Below are 23,542 nucleotides of genomic sequence, written 5' to 3' on the forward strand. Positions count from 1 at the left end.
TTTTAAAATCAGCAAGCTCAAATGTGGTTTTTAAAAATAAACTGGAGATAATGAAAAACAATATTTGTGAACAAATGGAACGAGCATTTGGATGCAAGCAGACAGGTTGCAGAAACAACAGCAGTAAAATATTTTGCGGCTGGACAATTCAGTCAACAACTGCAACCTACTTTATCAGGGCAAACCCAATGCCATTTTATCAGTCTGAGAAGCTATTTTTAGTATAGGAAACTGTGTGCTCTCTCTTTCCCCTACCCCACCTTTCCTCTCCTCTACCCAGTCTCCCTCTGAATTGCTTTACTATCTAGAAAACTTCCCTGAACACCCAGCTGGAACATGAATACCAACAATCAACTTCATTTTTAAAAATCGCAAAGAAAGATGCACATTTCACTGCAAAGGGGAACATGTCTGCCAACCATGTTTCCACTCATGCTGGAAACCACTGAAAGCTAAGAAATTAGTCACAATTCAAAATCTCATCAATAGACTCCATTTTTAAAATCTGTATGCTTCTGAAATTACTTCGCTTTAATAAAGCCTGCTTTCTGGAAATTCAGATGCCCCAAGCAAATATTTCGTCATCTTCCGAAACAAACCACTTAGGAAAACAAGACTCTAGACCTATTCAAGCTTTTAGAGCAGGAAAAAAAGAACAAGAAAAAGGCAAAGATCTGAAAGAAGAGGCAAATATGTGCTGGTTAAGCTGTCTCTCAAAGATATGAGACAAGGAGAATAAAGTGCTTTATATTATTAAATATAGTATATGTAAACATTGAGCAGCAACATCTGCTGTGCTCTTTCAGAGGAACGATAACACGGAGAAATACAGAGCAGGGACTAGTCCTAGTTGCAGGGCTGTATCTGCTTTCTGTGCAGGATCAATCCCTGGCATCTCCAGGTAGGGATGAGAACATTCCCTTCTTGAGAATCTGGATAGCTAGGCTACTGGCCAGCAGCAACAATACTGAGCAATAGGTCAATGGTGTGACTCAGTATATGCCAAACACTCTAAGGCAGTTGCCTAGCGCAGCACTTTGCATGTGACACAGGGAAAAGTGAGCAGTCCTCCTAGAACAATGGCATCAGCTTTGAAGCTCCATCTTGGGATCATCCTTGTGGTCAGCCTTGATTCCCTGGCAGCGGCTGTCTGTTAGCGCTTATGCCAGCACAGGTCTCTATAAAATCCCCACCAAGGAAGAATACATGTGCCTTATGGGCGCTGATGAAGCAAACAGAACTAGGCTTTGGGAAGGAGACAGGAGGACTCTAGGGCTCTGTCAGAGCCCTCAGGTCTCCTTCCCTGTGCTGCAGCTCCCTGCCTTGCCTGGGGCTGCCAAAAAAGGCCTGGCAAGCCATATGTTGGATCACCCTGCCTTAGGTGAATGGCTGAGACAGTCTTATTTTGCCAGTCTTTGGGGTCATTTTTTATTTGTACCGACTGCTACAAATGGTTTGATGTTGCTCTGGCTTTTTAACTCTCCATTCTTCTGTACAGTTGTACCTTGGATCCCAAACTCCTTGGACGTTTTGGCTCCTGAACACCTCAAACCTGGAAGTGGGTGTTCCAGTTTGTGAACGTTCTTTGGAACCCAAATGTCCAATGGGGCTTCCGCAGCTTCTGATTGGCTGCAGGAGCTTCCTGCAGCCAATCAGAAGCCGCACTTTGGTTTCCGAACATTTTGGAAGTCGAACAGACTTCCAGAACGGATTCTGTTTGACATCCAAGGTATGACTGTACTTCATTGTGATTTTATTGTATATATGTTTTTAATGTACTTTGCAAGCTGCATTGGGATCTCTCGTAACTGAAAAGTGGGATATAAACCTTCATAAATAAATAAGAAGCATACATTCTCAAGAACACAAAAGTCCTACCTTCTTGGGATCCATATTGAACTTTTTTCTTCCCATAGCTATTTGTTTATTTCTCTGTGTAGTTTTGCTGTATATTTGTAAGGGGGGAAATAAAAGGAAAAGAATATTACACAGATGTATTTGGTTAAATATCTTTGATGTTTACATTTTAAATGTTATTTACATGTTCATCTTATACAGTCAGTATGAATAGGATGGAATGGCTGAACTTTTACTCCCAAAGTGAAAGGGAAATATTTACCCTCAAAAATAATTCAAAGTAGCTTTGACTTCATTTTAGATTTTTAATACATTGCATTTAAACCCTCCTGACATACATTAGAGGAAGGGCATTAAAGAGGATAATGTGCATGGCTTTAACTCACAAACCAGTTAAACTGGATTATTTCAATCCAAGCCAATTGGCGGTGCAATCTTTGGAGTCTCTGTACTGGCAAATAAGCCTTTAGGTCTGCAATGCTAGCACAAAACAGCAGCCTATGATGTTGCAGTGGCTGAACATGCCAGCTGAAGACATTGTGCCAGAGAAGTTGTGGGAGTCTGCACTATGTTAGCTGCATCACACAAAGACAGATGAAAGTGTTGCAGAAACGAGGACACACTGCATTCTAATGGCATTCCAGTCAACACAAACCCAAATGCACCCAGAGTGACACACTGAGTATTAACTTTAACAAAAGTACTGAAAGTGGCAGACAGCACAGCAAGCTAGATACACCCTATTTGCTAAGATCAGGATGCTACTTAATTACTTTGGTGTATAAGTAAATTGCACAGCCCTCTTGGTGGCTGCTTCCCAGACTTTAGAACTCCCTCCCTGGAGAAGCTAGACAGGCTGCCTATTTGCCGTCCTTCTGCCAGCAGGTAAAGACAGCCTTTTGGGAAATGACTGCTTTTAACTAAAGGGCGTGTGCCATTACAATTATTTTTATTACAATTATTTGTAGGTTTTAAATATACAGTATTTTATAGATTTATATAGCTTTAATTCTATCAGTGTTTTTAATCATGATTTTTCCTATATTTTTAGCAGTTTTAAAGGGAGAAAGGTGGGGTATAAATAAACTAACAACAACAACAACATTTTGTGTCCTATAGGTTCCAGACACAGGCTCCATTGATTTTAATGGACCAAATAGCAAGAATCATCTTAACCAAGTTTAATACTAAATGTGCAGAACCTACACAAATGCACAGCCATCAAGGCGAAGCTTACAATGACACTGGAACAGCGGTATTATGTGCAAGGTAAAAGGGAGAGACACATCCCAAAACAGTGCACTCAGTTGCCATTTCTCAACTTTGTAGTTCCTGCAGTGCTGAATATCATAACCATGGGGCTAACTAGTTGCTGTACCCCATCCTGCATTTGCTAAACTAGCTCTTTGTGGGAATAAGCAGTAAATTTCAAGAATAGAACTACTTCTAATTATTCCCCCCCCCCCCTTGAATACAGGCAGTACATAGGGGCCGAGAAGATGATCAAGGTCTCTGCTGGAAGTTAGGCTATTTCTGCAAGGCCCTCAAAAAAGCTGAAGCAACAGAATGCTGCTTTTCCATAAAGCACACATGTGACAAAGTCAGCTTACCTTTCCTCTACACTTGTCAAGTTATCGATTTCAGTCATAACCTCTGCTATTTCAAATTTTAACCGCTGCAAAAATGAGAGAAGAATACAAGCGAACATTAAACAGCTTTTCCAAAAAATAGGTGGATTTCACTGGCTTCTTTTTGAATTTAGAAACAGAGCAACAATCCTATCACAAAAGTCTGCTCTGGTGTATTTACCTGCAATATCATACTATTCACACACCACTATGACATTTGGGTGTATGAGGTGTTAGGGGAGGGGTAGTACCTCTGGTGGGGGACACCTCGTGCTCCTTCTGGGGTAGTTTGTCCCCCTTTGGTCCTCACCCTGCACTCAGTTCTCACATGTGGCTCCTAGAAGCTGTCAGCATGCAACAACAGCCACACCTAGCAAATGGTTTTGACTGGCTGATAGCCAATGGGTCTCAAACCCTCAGTGAGTTAGGGCCTTCCCCTGCATGAGAAGACAGGGCTCCACCAGATTGAGCGCATAAGACCAATTGTGGGTCCAATGGTCAAGAAGGCAGTTTCTGCACATGTAGAGGGAAGTAAGGGGCAGATGGGGCTTGTCAAGCTGGGAAGATAGCCCATGTAGGAGAAGGAAAACTCTGATCCTAAACCTCTGCTGTCTTGTGGGATATCTTCAAGAAAAGAAAAGAGTAAGGAGTAAACCCTACACAAATCCGGAGTGGAATCCCAAAAAAGTTGGATGGGGCCTTGTATGCCTCCTTCCAGCAACTACTGCAGCCAAGCTGGTGCCAAACGTATTGCTCAGCTTTCCTTTGGACCACATCAGTCAGACCAAAAGGGAGGTCTTATCGTGTGGGCAGCCCAGGACCCCCATGCACACTGCCCAGGCTTGCGCGCCGGGGAGGTCACTATGTGCTATAATGCAGTGATTTGACTTCACCCCCGGAGGTGCTCTCAATTGTCTCTTGAGACAGATGGATGCCAACAACTATGACATCAATTTCTGCAGAGGTACAGCACTTGGAACACCTAATTCTAATAGCAATTATTGGTAATTAATCTCTTCAGACTGGTAAAAAGCTACCATAGTGTTTTACAACTCAATACACAGTTCGTACCATTAATTTCAGAGCAACCGACATTTTGATTTAAGGAAAATGTTTACCTCAATATCATCAATTAATTCTTTTTTTCTACGGCGAATATTGAAAAGCTCTTCTCTCTCTTCTACAGAAAGATCATCAGGCACTGGAGGGGAAAACACACACAATTATGTATAATTGCTTTATACTCTGGTACTTCATGTTTCACAAGTAAAAGTCTCATTCACATCAACAGAGTTTGTGCCAAGAAAGCACAGACAACATTCTTAATGACCAACTTTGGAGAAAATAGTGGTGCCAGTATACAGAACTTGGTATTAACTAACAAATGCAATTGTCTCAGGGTTTCAGTATGAATGACAGATAGTTTTCACATTATGAAAAGTAAACTGCTTTCCATTCTATTGTGTATTACATTCATATTACAAGCATCATTCCAGTAATCAAAGGGCATTAAAGTCTTCCTTCATCTTGGTTCTCTTTTAAATCTGTTTTATCCTCAGTTGTGCCTCAAGTAAAGTACAGCCAGCAAAGGGATTGAAATAGCACTTCGTGAACCAGTAGGAACCAGCAAATTTGTTCAGCAATTACATTAAGCCATAGTTTTTTGTTGCATGCATAAACCTGCTTCCCACTCCCCCCACCCCACTGCCCTCATATATATTAGGCGGTAAAGAGCATATGCTGTTGAGTTGCATCCAAGCATACCCACTGAAATTAATGGAGACAATAAAAATTGGTTGGATACAGCCCCCTATTTTTAATTAATTGTTATTTGTCATTATGTCTGAACTGGAAACTGTAATTAGTTTTCACTATACAACCCAGGATTTTAAAATTTTAATGTGAAATTGGCTCGTCTGAACAAACCATCATTAAAGCTAACCACAGTTTGTGCTAGTTCTGACATAACAAAGCATATTTATAATATGTTTTCTTGTGAAGAGAAGCTTTTGTCATTTAGGGGAAGTATTAGTCTAAAAGTAAACACCTTCAGGCTGCCACATTTTTCCATACATAATTCAACACTGTCAACTTAACAACTGAACTAACACATCTTTTCAATGAGGAGGTACAGCACAGGGTAATTTGGAAACTGTTTGCTTTAAAAAAATGATAAAAGCAGTTCGTGCCTCAGACTTCATGATAGACAAATACTGAAATAATTAGCAACTTTACTTTTTCCACATTAACGGTAAAGTGTGATAAATGAAGTCATTTATACAGCAAATGCTTTTTGCTTATCTAAAAACACAAACATTTAGAAAACTGGATAAAAAGAAGCAGCAAATGTTACTTTTTAAAAAATAAATATTTTTGTCTCTTCTTCAATGTATTTGACCACTACTGAAGCTACTCTCAATACTAAATAAACACCAGTTGGAAGCATTCAGAATACTTGGTATTCTGAATATAAATAACAAAAGAATTAGAATCATAGAATCATAGAGTTGGAAGAGACCACAAGGGCCATCGAGTCCAACCCCCTGCCAAGCAGGAAACACCATCAGAGCACTCCTGACATATGCTTGTCAAGCCTCTGCTTAAAGACCTCCAAAGAAGGAGACTCCACCACACTCCTTGGCAGCAAATTCCACTGTCGAACAGCTCTTACTGTCAGGAAGTTCTTCCTAATGTTTAGGTGGAATCTTTTTTCTTGTAGTTTGGAACCATTGCTCCGTGTCCGCTTCTCTGGAGCAGCAGAAAACAACCTTTCTCCCTCCTCTATGTGACATCCTTTTATATATTTGAACATGGCTATCATATCACCCCTTAACCTCCTCTTCTCCAGGCTAAACATGCCCAGCTCCCTTAGCCGTTCCTCATAAGGCATCGTTTCCAGGCCTTTGACCATTTTGGTTGCCCTCCTCTGCACACGTTCCAGTTTGTCAGTGTCCTTCTTGAACTGTGGTGCCCAGAACTGGACACAGTACTCCAGGTGAGGTCTGACCAGAGCAGAATACAGTGGCACTATTACTTCCCTTGATCTAGATGCAATACTCCTATTGATGCAGCCCAGAATTGCATTGGCTTTTTTAGCTGCCGCGTCACACTGTTGGCTCATGTCAAGTTTGTGGTCAACCAAGACTCCTAGATCCTTTTCACATGTACTGCTCTCAAGCCAGGTGTCACCCATCTTGTATTTGTGCCTCTCATTTTTTTTGCCCAAGTGCAATACTTTACATTTCTCCCTATTAAAATTCATCTTGTTTGTTTTGGCCCAGTTCTCTAATCTGTCCAGGTCGTTTTGAAGTGTGATCCTGTCCTCTGGGGTGTTAGCCACCCCTCCCAGTTTGGTGTCATCTGCAAATTTGATCAGGATGCCCTTGAGTCCATCATCCAAATCGTTGATAAAGATGTTGAATAAGACCGGACCCAAGACAGAACCCTGTGGCACCCCACTAGTCACTCTTCTCCAGGATGAAGAGGAACCATTGATGAGCACCCTTTGGGTTCGGTCAGTCAGCCAGTTACAAATCCACTGAGTGGTAGCATAGTCAAGACCGCATTTTACCAGCTTCTTTACAAGAATAAAGAAGCTGGTAAAATGCGGTCTTGACTATGCTACCACTCAGTGGATTTGAATTAGGAATATCAACCATAAAACATAACGAGTATTGCCAACTAATCAAATTTACTCTTCTTTATATATATATATATATATATATATATATATATATATATATATATTCTAAACTGCAAGGAAATACCATGACAGAACAATATGCAGTTTAGTTATCCACAACCACACCTTTAAAAAAAAGTCAACTCACAGCAATGACTGGAAAATCTTGAGTATAAAAGTCCTCCATTTTAAATAGGTTTGCAAACATGGATGCTTTTTCCTTCTCATGTGATGATATTTAAATTATTCATTCATTTATTCATTGAATCTATATACCAATCTATACCCAGTGGTCTCAGAGCGGTTCACAGAACAAAATCAAACTATAAAACCACAATATATATATAATCAAAAAAACAACAACCCAATAACACCCCCCCAAAAAAAGAACAGCAATTTATAAGGGCATACAATGTCAATCAAATCAACCAAAGGCCTGGTTAAAAAGGAATGTTTTTGCCTGGTGCCTAAAGGTGTATAATGAAGGCAACAGGCTAACTTCCCTGGGGAGAACATTCCACAGATGGGATGTGGAATTTAAAACTACTATTTTCTGTTGTGTTTCATTGAATTGGGGGACATGTCTGTCACTGTCCTGTAGTCAGCTCCCATATAATTATGGGTAACATTTCCAGATCATGTAGGTACTTCTCAACCCATCACTGCACCACCATCAAGATCACTGACTCTGGTGTGGGGAAAACCCATACGAAGGAGAGCATTTACACATCATAGGATTTGGAAACTATAGCCAAAGAAACAAAGAAACTAGGCAAAAGAGCTGAAATTATGAGAAGACATTATGGTATGAGACCCAAATTATGCAACTAAGCTGTAAGTGACAAAGCTTCTAGTCATGCAACACAAGGGTTTGCTACTGTCTGAGTTTTGGTGCAGTGTAACACAACAAAATCTTAACTCTGTTGGTGGTCTGCTCTAGAATTCAGTGTTCTGTGGAACAACACTGTTAAAAAAAAAAAACACACACACACAAAAACAGGTGCAATGAGAAGAGGAAATAAAACATGCTAGTGTAGGCATATTTCCTCTGAAATTAGGAAGAGGAAAGGTAACCTCCACCCAAATGGGTCACTGTTTTATTCTGATTCACTTCTGATTCATATTGCCACCCATTATTCTAAAAATACCGCTACCCAAAATGCTACTAAACCATGCAGTAGCGGTGTCACAACGGGGCGGGGGGGGGGGCGGTATGCCCCGGGTTCCATGTCTGTGGGGGTAACAAGAAGTCACCCATCCATCTCTGCTGTCATATGTCATTTCTACATACCTTAAATCATCCACAGACTTTTTGTGACATGGCACTGAGGATGTGTTCTAAAGAGAACTGCCTCAAGACACCAGAAGGCTACAGCATGGACAGCTTCTTAAAACAATACTGAAATATACACCAATAAAGATTTCCATAGATGAACAAAGCCTCTAATATTAAGCATTTTTAATAATAATAATAATAATAATAATAATAAAGCTAAAAACTGTTTTCTAACTATCAAATTCCTAACATTTTTGTAGTCCACTGCTTTGTGTAGGAAGTGCATGGATGGAAAGGTCACTTTTTTAAGAAAAAAGAAAGAAAACAAAAGATTTCCTGCACAGGGCAACAGTTTCAGCACAACTGAGCAAGCAGCTGAAGCATACCTTGATGTCATCATGGTACAGTTACAAAAGAAGTTTCCATTTCTTTTTGTGCCAGAGCATACAAAAAGTCACTTACCAGGGCACATGAAACAATTTGTTTCAACTTCGTTCTACGCAAGAAAATGCAAAATCTATTGGTTAATTCACATTTCGTTTATGATAACCAGAACCATCCACAGTAAGGGCTATTTTAAAGATGGGTTTCAAAGAATAGTGAGGAAAGGCTAACCTCAATAAGATAGTTTTAGAAGAAAATTGCTTGAAGACTCTTTGAAAGCTCCCAATCAACTCTTCCTGAACCGCTGACCTTTACTCCTCTTTCCTTAAGTGAACTTTCGCCAGCAGGACAAGCAACACAGATAGCATGGCCCATGATGTGTATGCCCCACTCAGTGTCTTTGCATATAAATGCAAATTATATGACTAACAGAACAATGCTTTCCTTTTTAAAAAACATAGTACGTCAGTTGGCAGTTTTATTTTCAATCCCTTTCCTAAGTATCCCTCATTTGCAATACACCTTTTTATAGCCACCACACACTGGGTCAACATCTTCAAGAAACTATCCATTACAACCCCAAGTTATCATTCCTAGGCAGTCACTGTCAGACCTGCTTAGCATATAAGTGAAATTAGGATCTTTTGTCCCAAAGTGAACCACTTTACACTGAATTGCATTTGCCATTTTACTCTCTATTCACTCGGTCTGAAGATACCCTTTGGAGTGCCTCGCAATCCCTTTTTAACAACCCTGAACAATTCAGTATCATCAGCAAATTTTGTTACCTCCCTCATTACCCCCAACTCTAAATCATAAAGATAAAACAACACAGGTTCCAATATTTGAGGGGCTCTACTTTCTACACTGAGAGAAGTGCCTACTACTTTTTACTTCCTGTAAAGAATAGACAGAGAGAGTACAGCTAGGCAGAAAAAACGTCAGATTATCAGTGTCCTCAACCCTCCGCCAGACTTTGGACCTTGCACCATCCTAGACAGAGGGCAGGCCACCACACTGCACAGATACCTGAATTAAACCAAGCCAACAGTCTCCCCATAGGTCACTTCAGGGTCTCTTCCTCCATGCAAAGTCTGGGTAATTTACTTGCAGGCCATGCCAGGGTTTTTTAAAGTTAATGTATAAAGCTAAACCGAGGACTGAAAGTTATGGAACTAAATTTCCATTTATGTCTTTATTAGCAGTCAGTGTACTTCTTTAGCAGATTAAGTTCCAGTCACAGAATTTTGTTTGGAACAGTTTCAAAGATGATGCCCATTTGCAAGCCCCAAAGCCCAGCTTTGTGAAAAATCTGGACTAGTACTTCCACCTCAGAAGAGATGTAAAAACGGGTGCTGTCAACAAGTTTGCTTCTTGTCAAGAGACAGACCAGTAGCATTGACATGGTATCATGTGACAATTAAGCACACAATCCCAGTAATAAAGGCACTTTAAAAGGTTCCAGAGTGTAGTCAGTCATTTTCAGTAAAATACAGAATGGTATTCTGTTTTTTGTTAAGACGCATGTTCTCATTACAAAAATGCCTGCTCTATATTCCAGTAAAAAGCTTGTATGATATTGGGGGGGGGGGCGCAGTGGATTGAATAGCATGGTAATTTTCAAGTCAATACCTATTACAAACACAACTGGAAAAACTAAACTGACCGGCCTAGTCCATTATTCCGAACAGCTTTTCTTGTGTCCACTGTTCTACACACACATACACACAACTTTTCTACTTAATCACTAGAATCTTTCCCAACTTCCATATAACATTTATAAATAAGGAGTTCATCACTTGTAAGCTTCCTAGGATCTCACAAAAAATTCCTACAATGATAGATTCGTGGTCAGATTTCATTGTGGGGCAATATTTTTCAATACAAACAATCCCAGCAGAATATTTGTCAAGGTTCACCCCTGTCCAGAACTGAAACCTGGGGACTCCTTGGAAGATGAGCAGGCAGCAAGACCATCACCACCCCAATAGATCTCTATCTCCCACAATGTTGAGGAGTCAGCCGATCTAGACATTTCCACCCTGGGACCTGAAGTCTCCACACCAATTGCCTTGCCTAGGTTCCTTTTTGGCTCTCAGACCTTATCCTTCACCTCCAGGCTCACAAGACAAAAGCTAGTGAGTCAGGCATTCAGGTGGAGGAGTTAGCAGGTGTCTAGATCTATGACTAGCTGAGAGCAACCAACAGGTAAAACCTTCAATTCCTATATGAGACTGAAGTCTGAGCTGCTTCCCTGCTGAAGCAGCAGCTCCCTTGGAGCTTCAAGTTCAAGGTGTTCCTGACCAGGATTAATGGGACCTATTTAAGCAAATATTCAAGCCTTTTTACTCCCCCAACTCAAATATTCCATGGTGGAAGAAATACAGGATATAAATGTAATAAAATAAAGGTTAAGCTGTTCTAAAAATCAGTGGCTCAGTTCCAGAAATCTATCTCACACAAAGCCCGTCTACTGCAGTTTACAGCAGATCACAAGTTCATCTTCAGCCACCTACTTTTCTAACTACTACAGGGTTTTAAGCAAACTGTGTATTTATAATTCTTAGCAGAATCAGCACTCCTCTGCACAGCTTCCCTTCTCACAGAGGAGAGCAGGAAGTCATGTGTGTAAAAGGTCCACAGACCCTTTGGATGACTGCCATAGTATACAGATGCTGCTAGTTACAGAGGGCCTGACATACACAGTCTAATTTTGTAAAGTCCTCTGGAATCCCCTTCAAGCAGGCATTCTCGTATTTTATTTTCCATCTTTTAGAAGCACAATTTTGGTCTGGGGATGTAAACACACCATGTTGCACTACCAGAAACTATTCAAGTTTTCTACCTTCCAATTTCTGTTTGTTGCCCACACACTCACATCCTTACAGGCTGAATCACAGTATTACATAAGATTGATGCAATTTCCTCCAAGTTTTTCCCACACTCTTCATGTCCCATTCAGGGTTAGTATGGTAATTATTAGATGGGAAGATTTTTACCAGGTAAAACACACACACACACCCCAATAAATTATTCACTCACTATATCTTAAGCCTTCTCTCAGATGTTTCTACAGTAAAGGCAGAGCAAATTTCACAGATAGGACATTCTTGGTGGTGACACTCTTTCTCATGTTACTGCCCTCCTAATCTCTGCTGTGGAAGACACAAAGAACAGGGTCTCCTTCATCATTAGTTACCCTTCCCAGTTTGGTGTCATCTGCAAATTTGATGAACATCCCCTCAACGTCTTCATCCAAATTGTTTAGAAAGACATTGAACAACAACGGGCTCAGGACAAAACCCTGAAGCAAGCACCCCACTTGTCACTTTTTTCCAGGATGAGGAGGAACTGAGCACTCTTTGGGTTTGGTCAGTCAAGCAACTACAAATCCACCTAACAGTTACCTTGTCTAGCCCACATTTTACCAGCTTCTCTGCAGGAAGATCATGGGGGCTTTGCCAAAAGCCTTACTGAAATATCTACAGCATTCCCCTGATCCACCAAGTTTGTAACTATTGGGGGAAAATTATATTTATCTGGCATGACTTGCTCACAGACAAACTGTTTATCCTAGGAGCTTTCCAGGTAACGACACCAAGCTGACCAGTTGATGGGCTAGACACCCTGTCCCCAAGCAAACCCTGTCAAGCTGCTGCCAATTTAACCAATTTAACCACAACGTTATTCAGAAGAACGATTATTATACGGCTCCACCTTGCTACAGTTCTGCCTCAACTGCAAAAACTGTCCAACAGGTACATTCCTTTTAACATGTATTGGATAACTGCTCTCACAATGCAATATTGAATTCCTGTCAGCGAGTTTCGTGTATCTACAGACAGCAAGTGAATCCAATTTGACATACACAATTGTATCCAAGAACGGTTTGGAAAAAGGATCAAAATGACAAGAGAGCAACATGCACATTCATGGGATTATTTTATTTTATTTCTATTATTTATCAAATTTCTATGCCACCCTGCATCCAAGGATCACAGGGCAGCTGACAACACAAAAGCGCAACAATACACAACAGCCATGTAAAATCACTAAGTGGGGAGGCTGAGTAGAGCTAGTAAGGGGTGTGTGACCTGTGATGGAGGCATGGTCCGGGGAGTGCCAGAGGACTAAACAGACAGGCCTGGATGGGCACATTTGCCCTGAGATTCCTCACCCCTACTCTGAAATGTGACACTGCAAGGGGCCACTGTATGAAATCTGGGTGAAAGGAGAAGTATAGGACCTCTTTCTCAGTCAGAGAGAGCATTTGTCCTACAAATAAAACAGACAAACCAGAAGATATTCAGCAAAGTATCATGCTGAAAAAGTAAATGCTAATAAGCACTTCATGCCATCATGTTGCTATATAGTGGTGTGCAGGGGCCAAACAATATTCTGTAGCTTTTAGTGAGATTATATTGCTACAGTAGTGACAAAATTAACTCAAATACAAAATACAGGTAGCTTTTTAAAATCATAGTTCAGATATTATTTCTCTTGAGACCTTATTAGGCATGTTTAATATTTATAATTGGATTAAAGGGATTAGCTGAATGAGGGCACACTAAGGGCTTTCTAATAAAATGAGTTTTGTGGTGGAAAGTTTTCAAATAATCATTTAAGCTAGAACAACCATTAATCCTGCATATGGCAGGATTACTTCCACCAATGAGGCATGAGTGTGCAGGCACCAAAAGCGGTATTACATTAAATTAAAATCTACTTGTTTGTGAAGATTTTTTACTTATCTGGCACAGTAACTCATTATGCTGCCTCTGTAAATTTACTCAAAAGCAATTTTAAGAGTAATGCCTTCCATGTTGCTTTCCAGAGCAATTGTCATAACTAGATAGAAGCAAAACATACTGAATAGATAGACAGATAATTTACTACGGTCAAAGACCAGCTTGCACTGTGCACTGCAAACTGATCTACGATTATTCCATCAGCTGAAAGACAGACTTTGGAATCTTAGAGAACTTACTCTAGAATGGTGTGATTTGCCATAAGGCAACTTCATATGTACCACATCTGTGTCTCCACACTCCCTCCACTGACATGCACCGGCAACACCAATGCACTATGTTTCTACCCAACAAGACTGCAGGTGGTAGCAAGAGCACAGTCAACATGTCAGGCAATCCAGTAGTGGCTGGTGCCCATTGGGTAAGACTGGTACAGCCAAAGGATATAGAAGATGAGCTACTACAACTGCTACCACCTCATTTATGTATTTAGATAATCCACAGAATATTATTTCCCTGACAAATATGAAATCCATTTATTTAGCACCAAGCAGAGGTGTATGGAGGTTTTTTCCCTATTTCACAGCCAGCTCCTCCCCTGGCCCAGATGCATCCATTCAAACATCTATTGAGATATTCATGTTTATAAGTGCATGCACAGAGAGCTCTCTACATGCTATTAAGTCAGGACAGAGTTTGCCCCCACCTTCTTGTTTTGTATCCATAAATACTGATTGCTTCATACTTTGGGACGCCTTGCCTGTTTCAGGCAATTTGTAGATGTACAGTTCCTAGAATGATCAACCCAGATTTATCATCCAACCCAGTTTGTGCATGTCTTCCAGCTCTTATATTTGTAAACTTTAAGCGGAAGATACATTAGCTCAAACACAGCCCTGTTTCATCAGTGCTACTCTTTTGCATTTTAACTTTGCCTTTCCTTTCTTATCCTTGAAGAAGCTTAAACATAGTTCTAAGCCAGTGTTAGAAAGCAAGATATGAAAGCTTGGAGTTAAATGGCACCTGAAACCTAGGTTATGGGTGCAACAACAGAACGTCTAGGCAAACTTTTTAATAACAAGAATGCAAAGCTGAAAATGAATGAACTGCAGCTAAAATCTTAGGTTCATTTTGCACATGTTCTAGTCCTCATCTGAAGACTTCAAAACAACAACAACAACAACAAACCAAAGCCATGCTTCCCCTGCCCACTCCCATAATATTCTTATAAGGGTCCCTTCTCCAGCCTTCAGAGAGTGGCTAAGAGTGGGGAGGCGGAAAAAAGTCCTCCTTTCCTTCCAGCAGTGGCAGTTTTATCTGAAATCTTAGGCGCAGTACTAAGGCAACATTCCAGAATTTTTAAAAATGCCCTTTAGCTACTCATGAATTATCAGATCACCAAGGTATTATATGTAAAAATAAAGTTATGAGGATTTTGATTTGCAAACTGTGTGACTAGAGCATCCAGAAGTCAACAAATTTGGGAAATATAATGGGTTGTGTATCCAACTTTAGTCATACTGAGAGCAAAGCCAATGAAATGAAAGGATATAGTTAGCTTCATTCAATTCACTGGATCTATTCCTAGAATTTAGTTGGATACAACGGGGGGAGGGGGCGCGGGTCCTTGAAAAAGTGGGTGCTGTATTGGGGGAAATTACTGATAAGTTTATAACGCACACAACCTTTTCCTTTCCAAAAATGAACTTATGATTTCCTGGGTTGCTTTTCTTAAGCTGCATTAAACATTCCTTCCAGTAGCACCTTAAAGACCAACTGAGTTAGTTATAGGTATGAGCTTTCGTGTGCATGCACACTTCTTCAGATACCTGAAGAAGTGTGCATGCACACGAAAGCTCATACCTATAACTAACTCAGTTGGTCTTTAAGGTGCTACTGGAAGGAATTTTTTTATTTTGTTTTGACCATGGCAGACCAACACGGCTACCTATCTGTAACTGCATTAAACATTGCTTGTCAAGTTTGTTGTGTCATGGGTATAACAGGGATGTAAAAGAAAAGAAAATTTTGGATTTGCCAGAAATTGGAAGAAAGAATTTGTGAATGACAGGATAAATTATTAGATTATACTGAACTGGCCAGATTAACAGAGACAATTAGAGGATAACCCAGACAAGAATTACAAAAATAATGGGGGAAATGCAGAGAATACTTTACCAAACAGTGCCCCAAAATATATACCTGGACTTGTTTCGATTAATTTCTACAGAAGACTTTGCAGTTTTTAAAGTCATAATTGTAATAATCACATATAAACGAAACAGTATACAATAAGGAGGCCATTTACAGGATAAAGGAAGTCTTTTATTTTTATTTTTTTATGTAAGGGGATAGGAGTTTAATTTTGATAATTAAATTGTCAATGGTTGTGGATTTGTTTGTACGTATGAGTTGTTGTAGACTATGTTATAAATAAATTATTTTTTAAAAGAAAAAAGATAGAAAGAAAATTTTGGCTTTATTGAACTACCAAACTAAGAACAAAAACTACAGAGAACAGAAGCAAACAATGAACTTTGCCCTGCAAAGCAATACAACTCATTTCAAGAAGGCATTTGACAGTATGCTGTGTAATACAGAGAGCTAGAAAGTTTCATTCAATATAAGATGATTTTTTAAGTAAGAAGAAGGAATATGGCCTCCAGTGCTGTACTGCAAAGGTAATAATGGGTATAGTCATGCTTCTGTTTACAGAAGATGCAATATAAGGCAGCTTCACATGTTTCTACTTCAGATATACTACATGAAGAGTAAAAGACACTAAAGCCATTAGTTGCAATTCTGAGCAAAGTCCATTAGTTAAATTGTCATCTGCTGACTTCAGCATGTTAAGCTGCCTGAGATAAAGGCATCACATTGTAAATGATCTTACAAAGCATCTAATTCAGAGCCATAACAACCCAAATCTTCCAAAATGAAACATTAATTATATTGCTACAACAATACAAACTCCATATGGAAAAGAAAATGAAAAATGAAAATAGTCTGGTCCTTTGCCAAGCTTCTCCTCCTGAGGACAAAGAAAATTCAAATGTATTTGAGCATATAAGATACGATCACCCCAACTGAATTTTACAGTCTGAATAAGGAATGGGAAGATAAGCAATAAAACCTTTTTCATCCAGTTCCAACATAAAGCACCTTTGAGAGATTCCTAGCTGAGCTTTTTTTCTTCAGAAAAGCAAAGAATAAAATAAAAGTAATGTTTCAGCCATGAAAAAGGGAAAATGCCTTGCAATAATATAAACAGAGGCCAATAAGATATTAGTACCACATGTTACAAAAGTGGGTGGGACCTGCCTCATACCAAAAATATATATATTTCAAAACAGAAATTGAAACACAAGGGGGGAAATCTTCTGGTATGTTAAACAAAACAAAACAAAAAGAATTTAAGCTCAGTCGAAAACAGAGACTGGCTATAGGAAATCCAGTCCTGCTTAAGATAGTGATTGATATTTATAATGCATCTCAGAGGGAGAAAGGAATGTAAATTTTTGTAGAAAAATTAAAAGGACTGTGTGTTGCCATTGGCACATGTTATTTTTCATCTCCGTAAGATGCCTGTAATCTCCTTCCCCCAGGACTCCACTGTTTTTCCATGACATCGTGTTTCATTCTCGTTCTGTATACTCTAATCCCCAGATGGTTTTTCCCCTCAGCAGCACAGAACTTTCATAATAGTCACACATACCACTGGAATATCCCTGTTACCAAATGGAAGTTCCATTTTCTTTATACTAGAAAACACTCTTCACTTTTAAAAAAACACAGCACTGTTAATAAAAACACACCTGGCACTAAAAAAGGAAGCATAATCACTATCACTAACAACCTCTGTATTGCCGATAGATGAGAGGTATTTCTCTTAAAATTAATTATCACATTATAATAACACGTCCTTGATGCTTTTTTTTTTTTTTTTTTTTGCATCAAGGCATTTGTTGACACCTCTCTTTCTAATAATATAAACTTCCCAGAGTGAAGCCATTCCAAAGAAAGACCTCTTAAGATCAGAGGCGTCAAATTCACACAAACAAAAGAGTTACTTCTAAATGAATTTGACACCAAATCACCTATTCCTTCTCCCAGCACTGTGGAATAGCTGGGAGGGAGTACCATTTTAATCAAGAAGGCACCAACAGACCTGAGACTCAAAGCTAATATATCAATGCTGGAGTGTGCAACAACATCTAATTGCTATTTAGATGTGTTAATGGATGTGCTAGCACAGCCTAAAACAAACATGACATTACATAACAACATAATTACGCTTGAACTTCAAAAGCAGATATAATGGTGCAATGGCTTAGTATCAGGGTGTTGGACTGTGATCTTAAGCACATTCTGATGCCGACTTGGGGCGGAGTGCTCAGTCCAGCCAACACAACACTTTCAGAAGTTGGGGGATGGGAGGACACAGATCAGTGGCATTCAGACACTTTTTAGCACAAATCAAAGCTGCAGGTTTTAGCGGCCAGGAAGAATATTGATGACAGAAATTTCAACACATAATCCACAGCTGCAACAGCCTCTGGCCATGATGCTACTTATAAAGGAACCTTTGTTATATCTAGAAAGTTTAAAAAAATATCTTAACAATTTAAAATTGCTATGAACTCCTAAAAGATCAGATTTAGACTCCAGGGGCTTTTTTTGGGGGGGGTAACATAAGGGAACCCAATAACATAGCTATTAGAACATGATCTAAAGAAAATTGAAGCTAATTTATGTTTTTGGTGGGTAGTGCAAACAAGAAGTGTACTTTTAAAAATAAAATACTGTAAAATTATTCTGAGTTTGAATAAATTTTCTAGCACAACACTTTAAAGAGTTAAGTGTTTGTACAAATGGTCTGGCAGGGTGTTGTAGCAGTTCCATATGATTTCCCATGCTACAGTGAATGGGTTCATATAAAACAGCTCGCACTGTTTCCATAGCAATTAATGGAAATTCAAAGTGACAATTTACAGAGACCCACACAAAACAATCACTTCACTTCACTCCCATTAATGCATGCTATCCCTATTATTTCTATAAGCCAGAAGATCTCAGCAGCCAGCAATGGCAAAAGAGCCCAATGATCTGTTGACTGAGAAGAGTGAAGAGCTTCAGTAGTCAAGTAGACATCGCATCCATTACTTACTTCAAGCTATAAAACTGCAGTTTCCTATATGGGGGTCCAGTTAGTTTATCCCAAGGGCAGCGTTTGAAACTCCCATTGTTCTAGGCATGTTTCGTGACAGGGAATTTCATAAACGTGAGCAGTTTCTGAGCTCTGGGCGCAGTACTGCACCTAATATTTAATATTAAAATTGCCGCTGTTGGTCGGAAGTAAATCTTAACCAAGTTAAATGGGGCTTCCTCCCAAGTAAAAGGTGCATGGATTGGGGACCTGAAAACTCTTTTCTCTTCTCTTCTCTTCTCTTCTCTTCTCTTCTCTTCTCTTTTAAACCCAACATGTTTTGCTTAGGTCTTAGTTGCCTTGTTTAATGTACTTTTAATGTATGATGTGCTTTTAATTTGAAATATACTGGCCAGTTAGTTATGATGATTTAATAAAAAAATTCCTTCCAGCAGCACCTTAGAGGCCAACTAAGCATGCACACGAAAGCTCATACCAACAACAAACTTAGTTGGTCTCTAAGGTGCTACTGGAAGGATTTTTTTTATTTTGTTTTGACTATGACAGACCAACATAGCTACCTACCTGTATGATGATTTAAGTTGTGCATGTTAAGGCGTTATCTACCTCAGACTCTTTGTTGGTGAGGTCCGTATAGTTAAAGCCACGGTTTTCCCAGTAGTGATGTATGGAAGTGAGAGCTGGACCATAAAGAAGGCTGATCGCCGAAGAATTGATGCTTTTGAATTATGGTGCTGGAGGAGACTCTTGAGAGTCCCATGGACTGCAAGAAGATCAAACGTATCCATTCTTAATGAAATCAGCCCTGAGTGCTCACTGGAAGGACAGATCCTGAAGCTGAGGCTCCAATACTTTGGCCACCTCATGAGAAGAGAAGACTCCCTGGGAAAGACCCTGATGCTGGGAAAGATGGAGGGCACAAGGAGAAGGGAACGACAGAGAACAAGATGGTTGGACAGTGTTCTCGAAGCTACAAACATGAGTCTGACCAAACTGCAGGAGGCAGTGGAAGACAGGAGTGCCTGGAGTTCTCTGGTCCATGGGGTCACGAAGAGTCAGACACGACTAAACGACTAAACAACAACACCTCAGACTCTCACAGTGATGCTTAAAATCGAAACAAATTTTGGAGTGGAATCACTGAAGGACCCTTAAGTCTTAGGTTTGCAAACTGGACTCTCAAGGTGGGTATCTCTGCCATCAGTTGTAGGCCTTTAATATGTGTTGATTGTGGTGCCAAAAAGATAGATTTATATGAAGGAAAGGTGGTGTAGGGAGAACCCAGGGCTTGTCTGCAAAGAGAAAGGAAAGGAGGACCTTTTTCTACCTCCCCACTTCCAGCTACTCTCTTAAAAAAATTAGGGGGGTGGACAGGGGAAGCATTGCTTTGGTTTTTTTTTTTTTAAGTCTTCAGATGAGGACTATACCATGTGAAAAATGAACATAAGATTTTAGCTGCAGTCCATTCATTTTCAGCTTTGTATTCTTGTTATTAAAAAGTTTGCCTAGACATTCTGTTGTTGCACTCATAAGCTAGGTTTAAGATGCCATTTAGCTCCTACATTTCATTTCTCAGTTTCTAACACTGTCCAAGGGCTGAGAAAGACAACCCCATTTATTTGTTCTGTTAAAACTTCCTAGACAAATGGAGAGCAGAAGCATGGCTCCTTTAAGTCTGGAGAAAGAAGATACCTTTTCCCAATCAACGGGGAATGTATTATTACAGTAAAAGACAGTAAACCCCTTTGAGGGGTTTTTGTTTTTACTATCAAGCAGTGTATAAATTTTATGAAATACAGTGGTACCTCAGGTTACATACGCTTCAGGTTACAGACTCCACTAACCCAGAAATAGTGCTTCAGGTTAAGAACTTTGCTTCAGGATGAGAACAGAAATCGTGCTCCAGTGGTGCAGCAGCAGCAGGAGGCCCCATTAGCTAAAGTGGTGCTTCAGGTTAAGAACAGTTTCAGGTTAAGAACGGACCTCCGGAACGAATTAAGTACTTAACCCGAGGTACCACTGTAACTAGATAAAATATTTATCACCTTTCCCTGAGAGTCAGTGTAGTGTGGTAAGCCTGGACCCAGGAAGCTCAGACTGGAATACTTCTGGGATAAAGGAAATAAATTCCAATCAGAGCTAGAAAGGGATTGCGGCTAGGTGGAAGAGAGGAAGCTGTTCCTGCTCCCTGAACAGCCTACTCAGGGCCCCGGAGCAACTCTTCCTCACTTACTGGTACACAGAAGCTGGTATTCTGTATCTCACCTATCTGGGGGTATGGGCTCCAAGGATCCTAGGGAACCCAGAACTTTTTCACCTCCAAATATGAGAGATAAAGAAAATTCCTTACAAGTGTAAGGAAGGGGCTGCCTGACCACGTTATGTTACTTTATACATGTTATGAGGGAATTCAGGACTTCTTGCACATTATTCCTATGATTACCCTAATCTGGTATAGGTAGAGATAATCCCTTACACCAGTGATTTTCAACCAGTACGCCATGGCACCCTGGGGTGCCTTGAATAATGGTCAGGATGCCATGGGTAACACTGGCCTCTGTCCCTCTTTCCTTCCTTCCCTCCTCTGATGACCTCTTGCATCTCTGTCTCTCAAAGGCTTGTGTGGCTGTGACTCCCAAGGTCAGGGGAGAGGAGAGGAGGCTGAGGGAACACTCCATAAGGGAGGGTGTTTGAAAAAGGGTGAGAGGCTGCCAACTCTGCAGGCAAGGGCTGACATAACTGGGTTCCAGAGCCCCACAGGGGTGCTGCAGAAAAAATGTAATTGGTCAAGGGATCCATGGACTCAAAAAGGTTGAAAACCTCTGCCTTATATCATCAAGGATAGACTGAGTTCTTTCATGCTCATTGACAGAAGGTGGGCTGCTTTCATGGCACATAGCAAAAGGAAAGCCTCACATTCTGTTTCCCACAGTTTTCAAGAGGTGTAGGAATAATTTTCTCCTTCTTCCCTAGCTGGCAAAGCAGCAAGTTATCACAATTTGCAAAACCGCAAAAGGCAGACACTCAACACATTTTCAAATCTATTTAAAATAATTATATCTACTGTCATGTTAACAGTTGTTCAGAAGTTAAATTGCAACAGGTGCAGAGTAACAAACTTGAGACTTAACATAATAATAATAATTATTGCTGGGAACAAGCCCACACTTCTAAATTGTATAAATGTCTCCTCAAACTATCATGAGCACAAGTATCCACAAAGAAGATACACAAAATATAATTGCAGTTATCATCATCACCACCATTTTCTGTCCACTCTAAACCTCATCCAGCTTCCCACATTTTTCTTCTTCCTTCTCCCCTTGTTCAAAAAAGTAAAATGTTCGTGCATCTTGGAGACTGGGAAACGTTTCCATCAAAACACTCAACTTTTAAAAACCCTGTTATTTATCTGATGGCAAAGAAAGCAATGGATCACATGGACTTCAGAATGAGAAAGGCTGGGACAGGAAATGTATCAATTTTTTATTATCTAGACATGATTTCATTTTGAAGGAAAACATGAAAATTCACAGTCGCCTATTCTTAATCTCATCTAAACTTGAAAGCTTTGGCATCTAATTATTTCAACATGGGGTTTGAAGAACAAGCCTGAAATGGAGGCACCAACTTCCTGTTGCTATTCCTTGAATATTTTTACACAGCGTCATTTTTTTCCCACCCTGCCTTTTTCCTGTAGTGAATTTTTACACCATGACTTAGACTTGACCACCACTGAACCATACACATACACACACACAACCACCCATACAGCTGGATCCTGCATTATTCCCAGATACACAGTGATCTTGAGCTACATTTATAATGCAAAGAGCCAAGAAAAGCGTGAGAGAAATTTCCCTACATTTTAATCAATTTATTTCTCCATCGTGTAATCCAACATTTTCCTGTTTTAGCACATATAAAGGCATGTACATATTTTCTGAATTTGAGCTTTAAAATACTAGAAGAGCCTTATTTAAAATAAAAGCAAAATAATTACTACAGAAAGCTGAGGAAATAATCAGCTCCATATGGACTTTTAAATATAACACCATGAATGAATGCATGTGCCAAGTCCACCCACCCACCAAATTAGAGTTCTGAGAATTACGCATAATTCATTTAGATAACTAGTTTCATCCAGCCTCCAACAACAGTAAAAAGCAATTTAGTGTATCGAGCAATTTAACACAGATTTTTTTTAAAGGTTAGTTATCCCGCAAAACTAGATAAACTTGGTCACAAATTACAATGATATCTGGCAAGCTGTTTTTCCATGGGGATAGGGCTTCTGTGTCAGGCAGGAGAAAAGTTCTGTAGTTGTTGCCATATGCCAGTTGCTGAGCTGGGGTTGCTTTCCAGCGTTAAGTGTGAGAGGTTGTATCATTCGCACTGAGTCAGTACTGTATGTTTCAACTTATGAACTACTGTCTCAGCATGCTAGTTCCCATGATCGGGCTGTAAATCCTTTGTGACTTGATTTGACCTACACTTGGGGATGTTCAGGTCCCAAGGCTTGGCGTAAGAGAGAGGTATGGTAAGTCAGAATGGGACATCTCTGCACCACTTGCAACAACTGGAATGCGCCTTGGTCTGTCACAATGCAACCTACAGACCAGAGATTATCACATGCCCTCATGCAATTCCTTGCAAAGTACAGTGGTACCTCGGTTTAAGAACTTAATTTGTTCTGGAGGTCCGTTCTTAACTTGAAGCTGCTCTTAACCTGAGGTACCACTTTAGCTAATGGGGCCTCCCGCTGCTGCCGCCGCACAATTTCTGTTCTTATCCTGAAGC

The 23,542-nt window shown here is 40.0% G+C and overlaps 1 protein-coding gene across 1 annotated transcript in view; it reads right to left on the minus strand.

Annotated features, from left to right (window-relative positions):
* Positions 1-23,542, minus strand: part of CYTH3 (cytohesin 3) — a 69,294-nt gene that overhangs the window by 23,582 nt on the left and 22,170 nt on the right. Inside the window, exons 2-4 of the mRNA XM_081839955.1 lie at positions 4,604-4,686; positions 3,468-3,532; positions 1,879-1,945 (exon numbers count right to left, since the gene is read on the minus strand). Coding sequence (XP_081696081.1) covers positions 1,879-1,945; positions 3,468-3,532; positions 4,604-4,686 — 215 coding nt within the window. The remainder of the gene's footprint in view (positions 1-1,878; positions 1,946-3,467; positions 3,533-4,603; positions 4,687-23,542) is intronic.

The sequence above is a fragment of the Podarcis erhardii genome, assembly GCF_964252035.2.
Source record: "Podarcis erhardii genome assembly, chromosome: 14".
In the NCBI taxonomy this organism is placed as follows: Eukaryota; Metazoa; Chordata; class Lepidosauria; order Squamata; family Lacertidae; genus Podarcis; species Podarcis erhardii.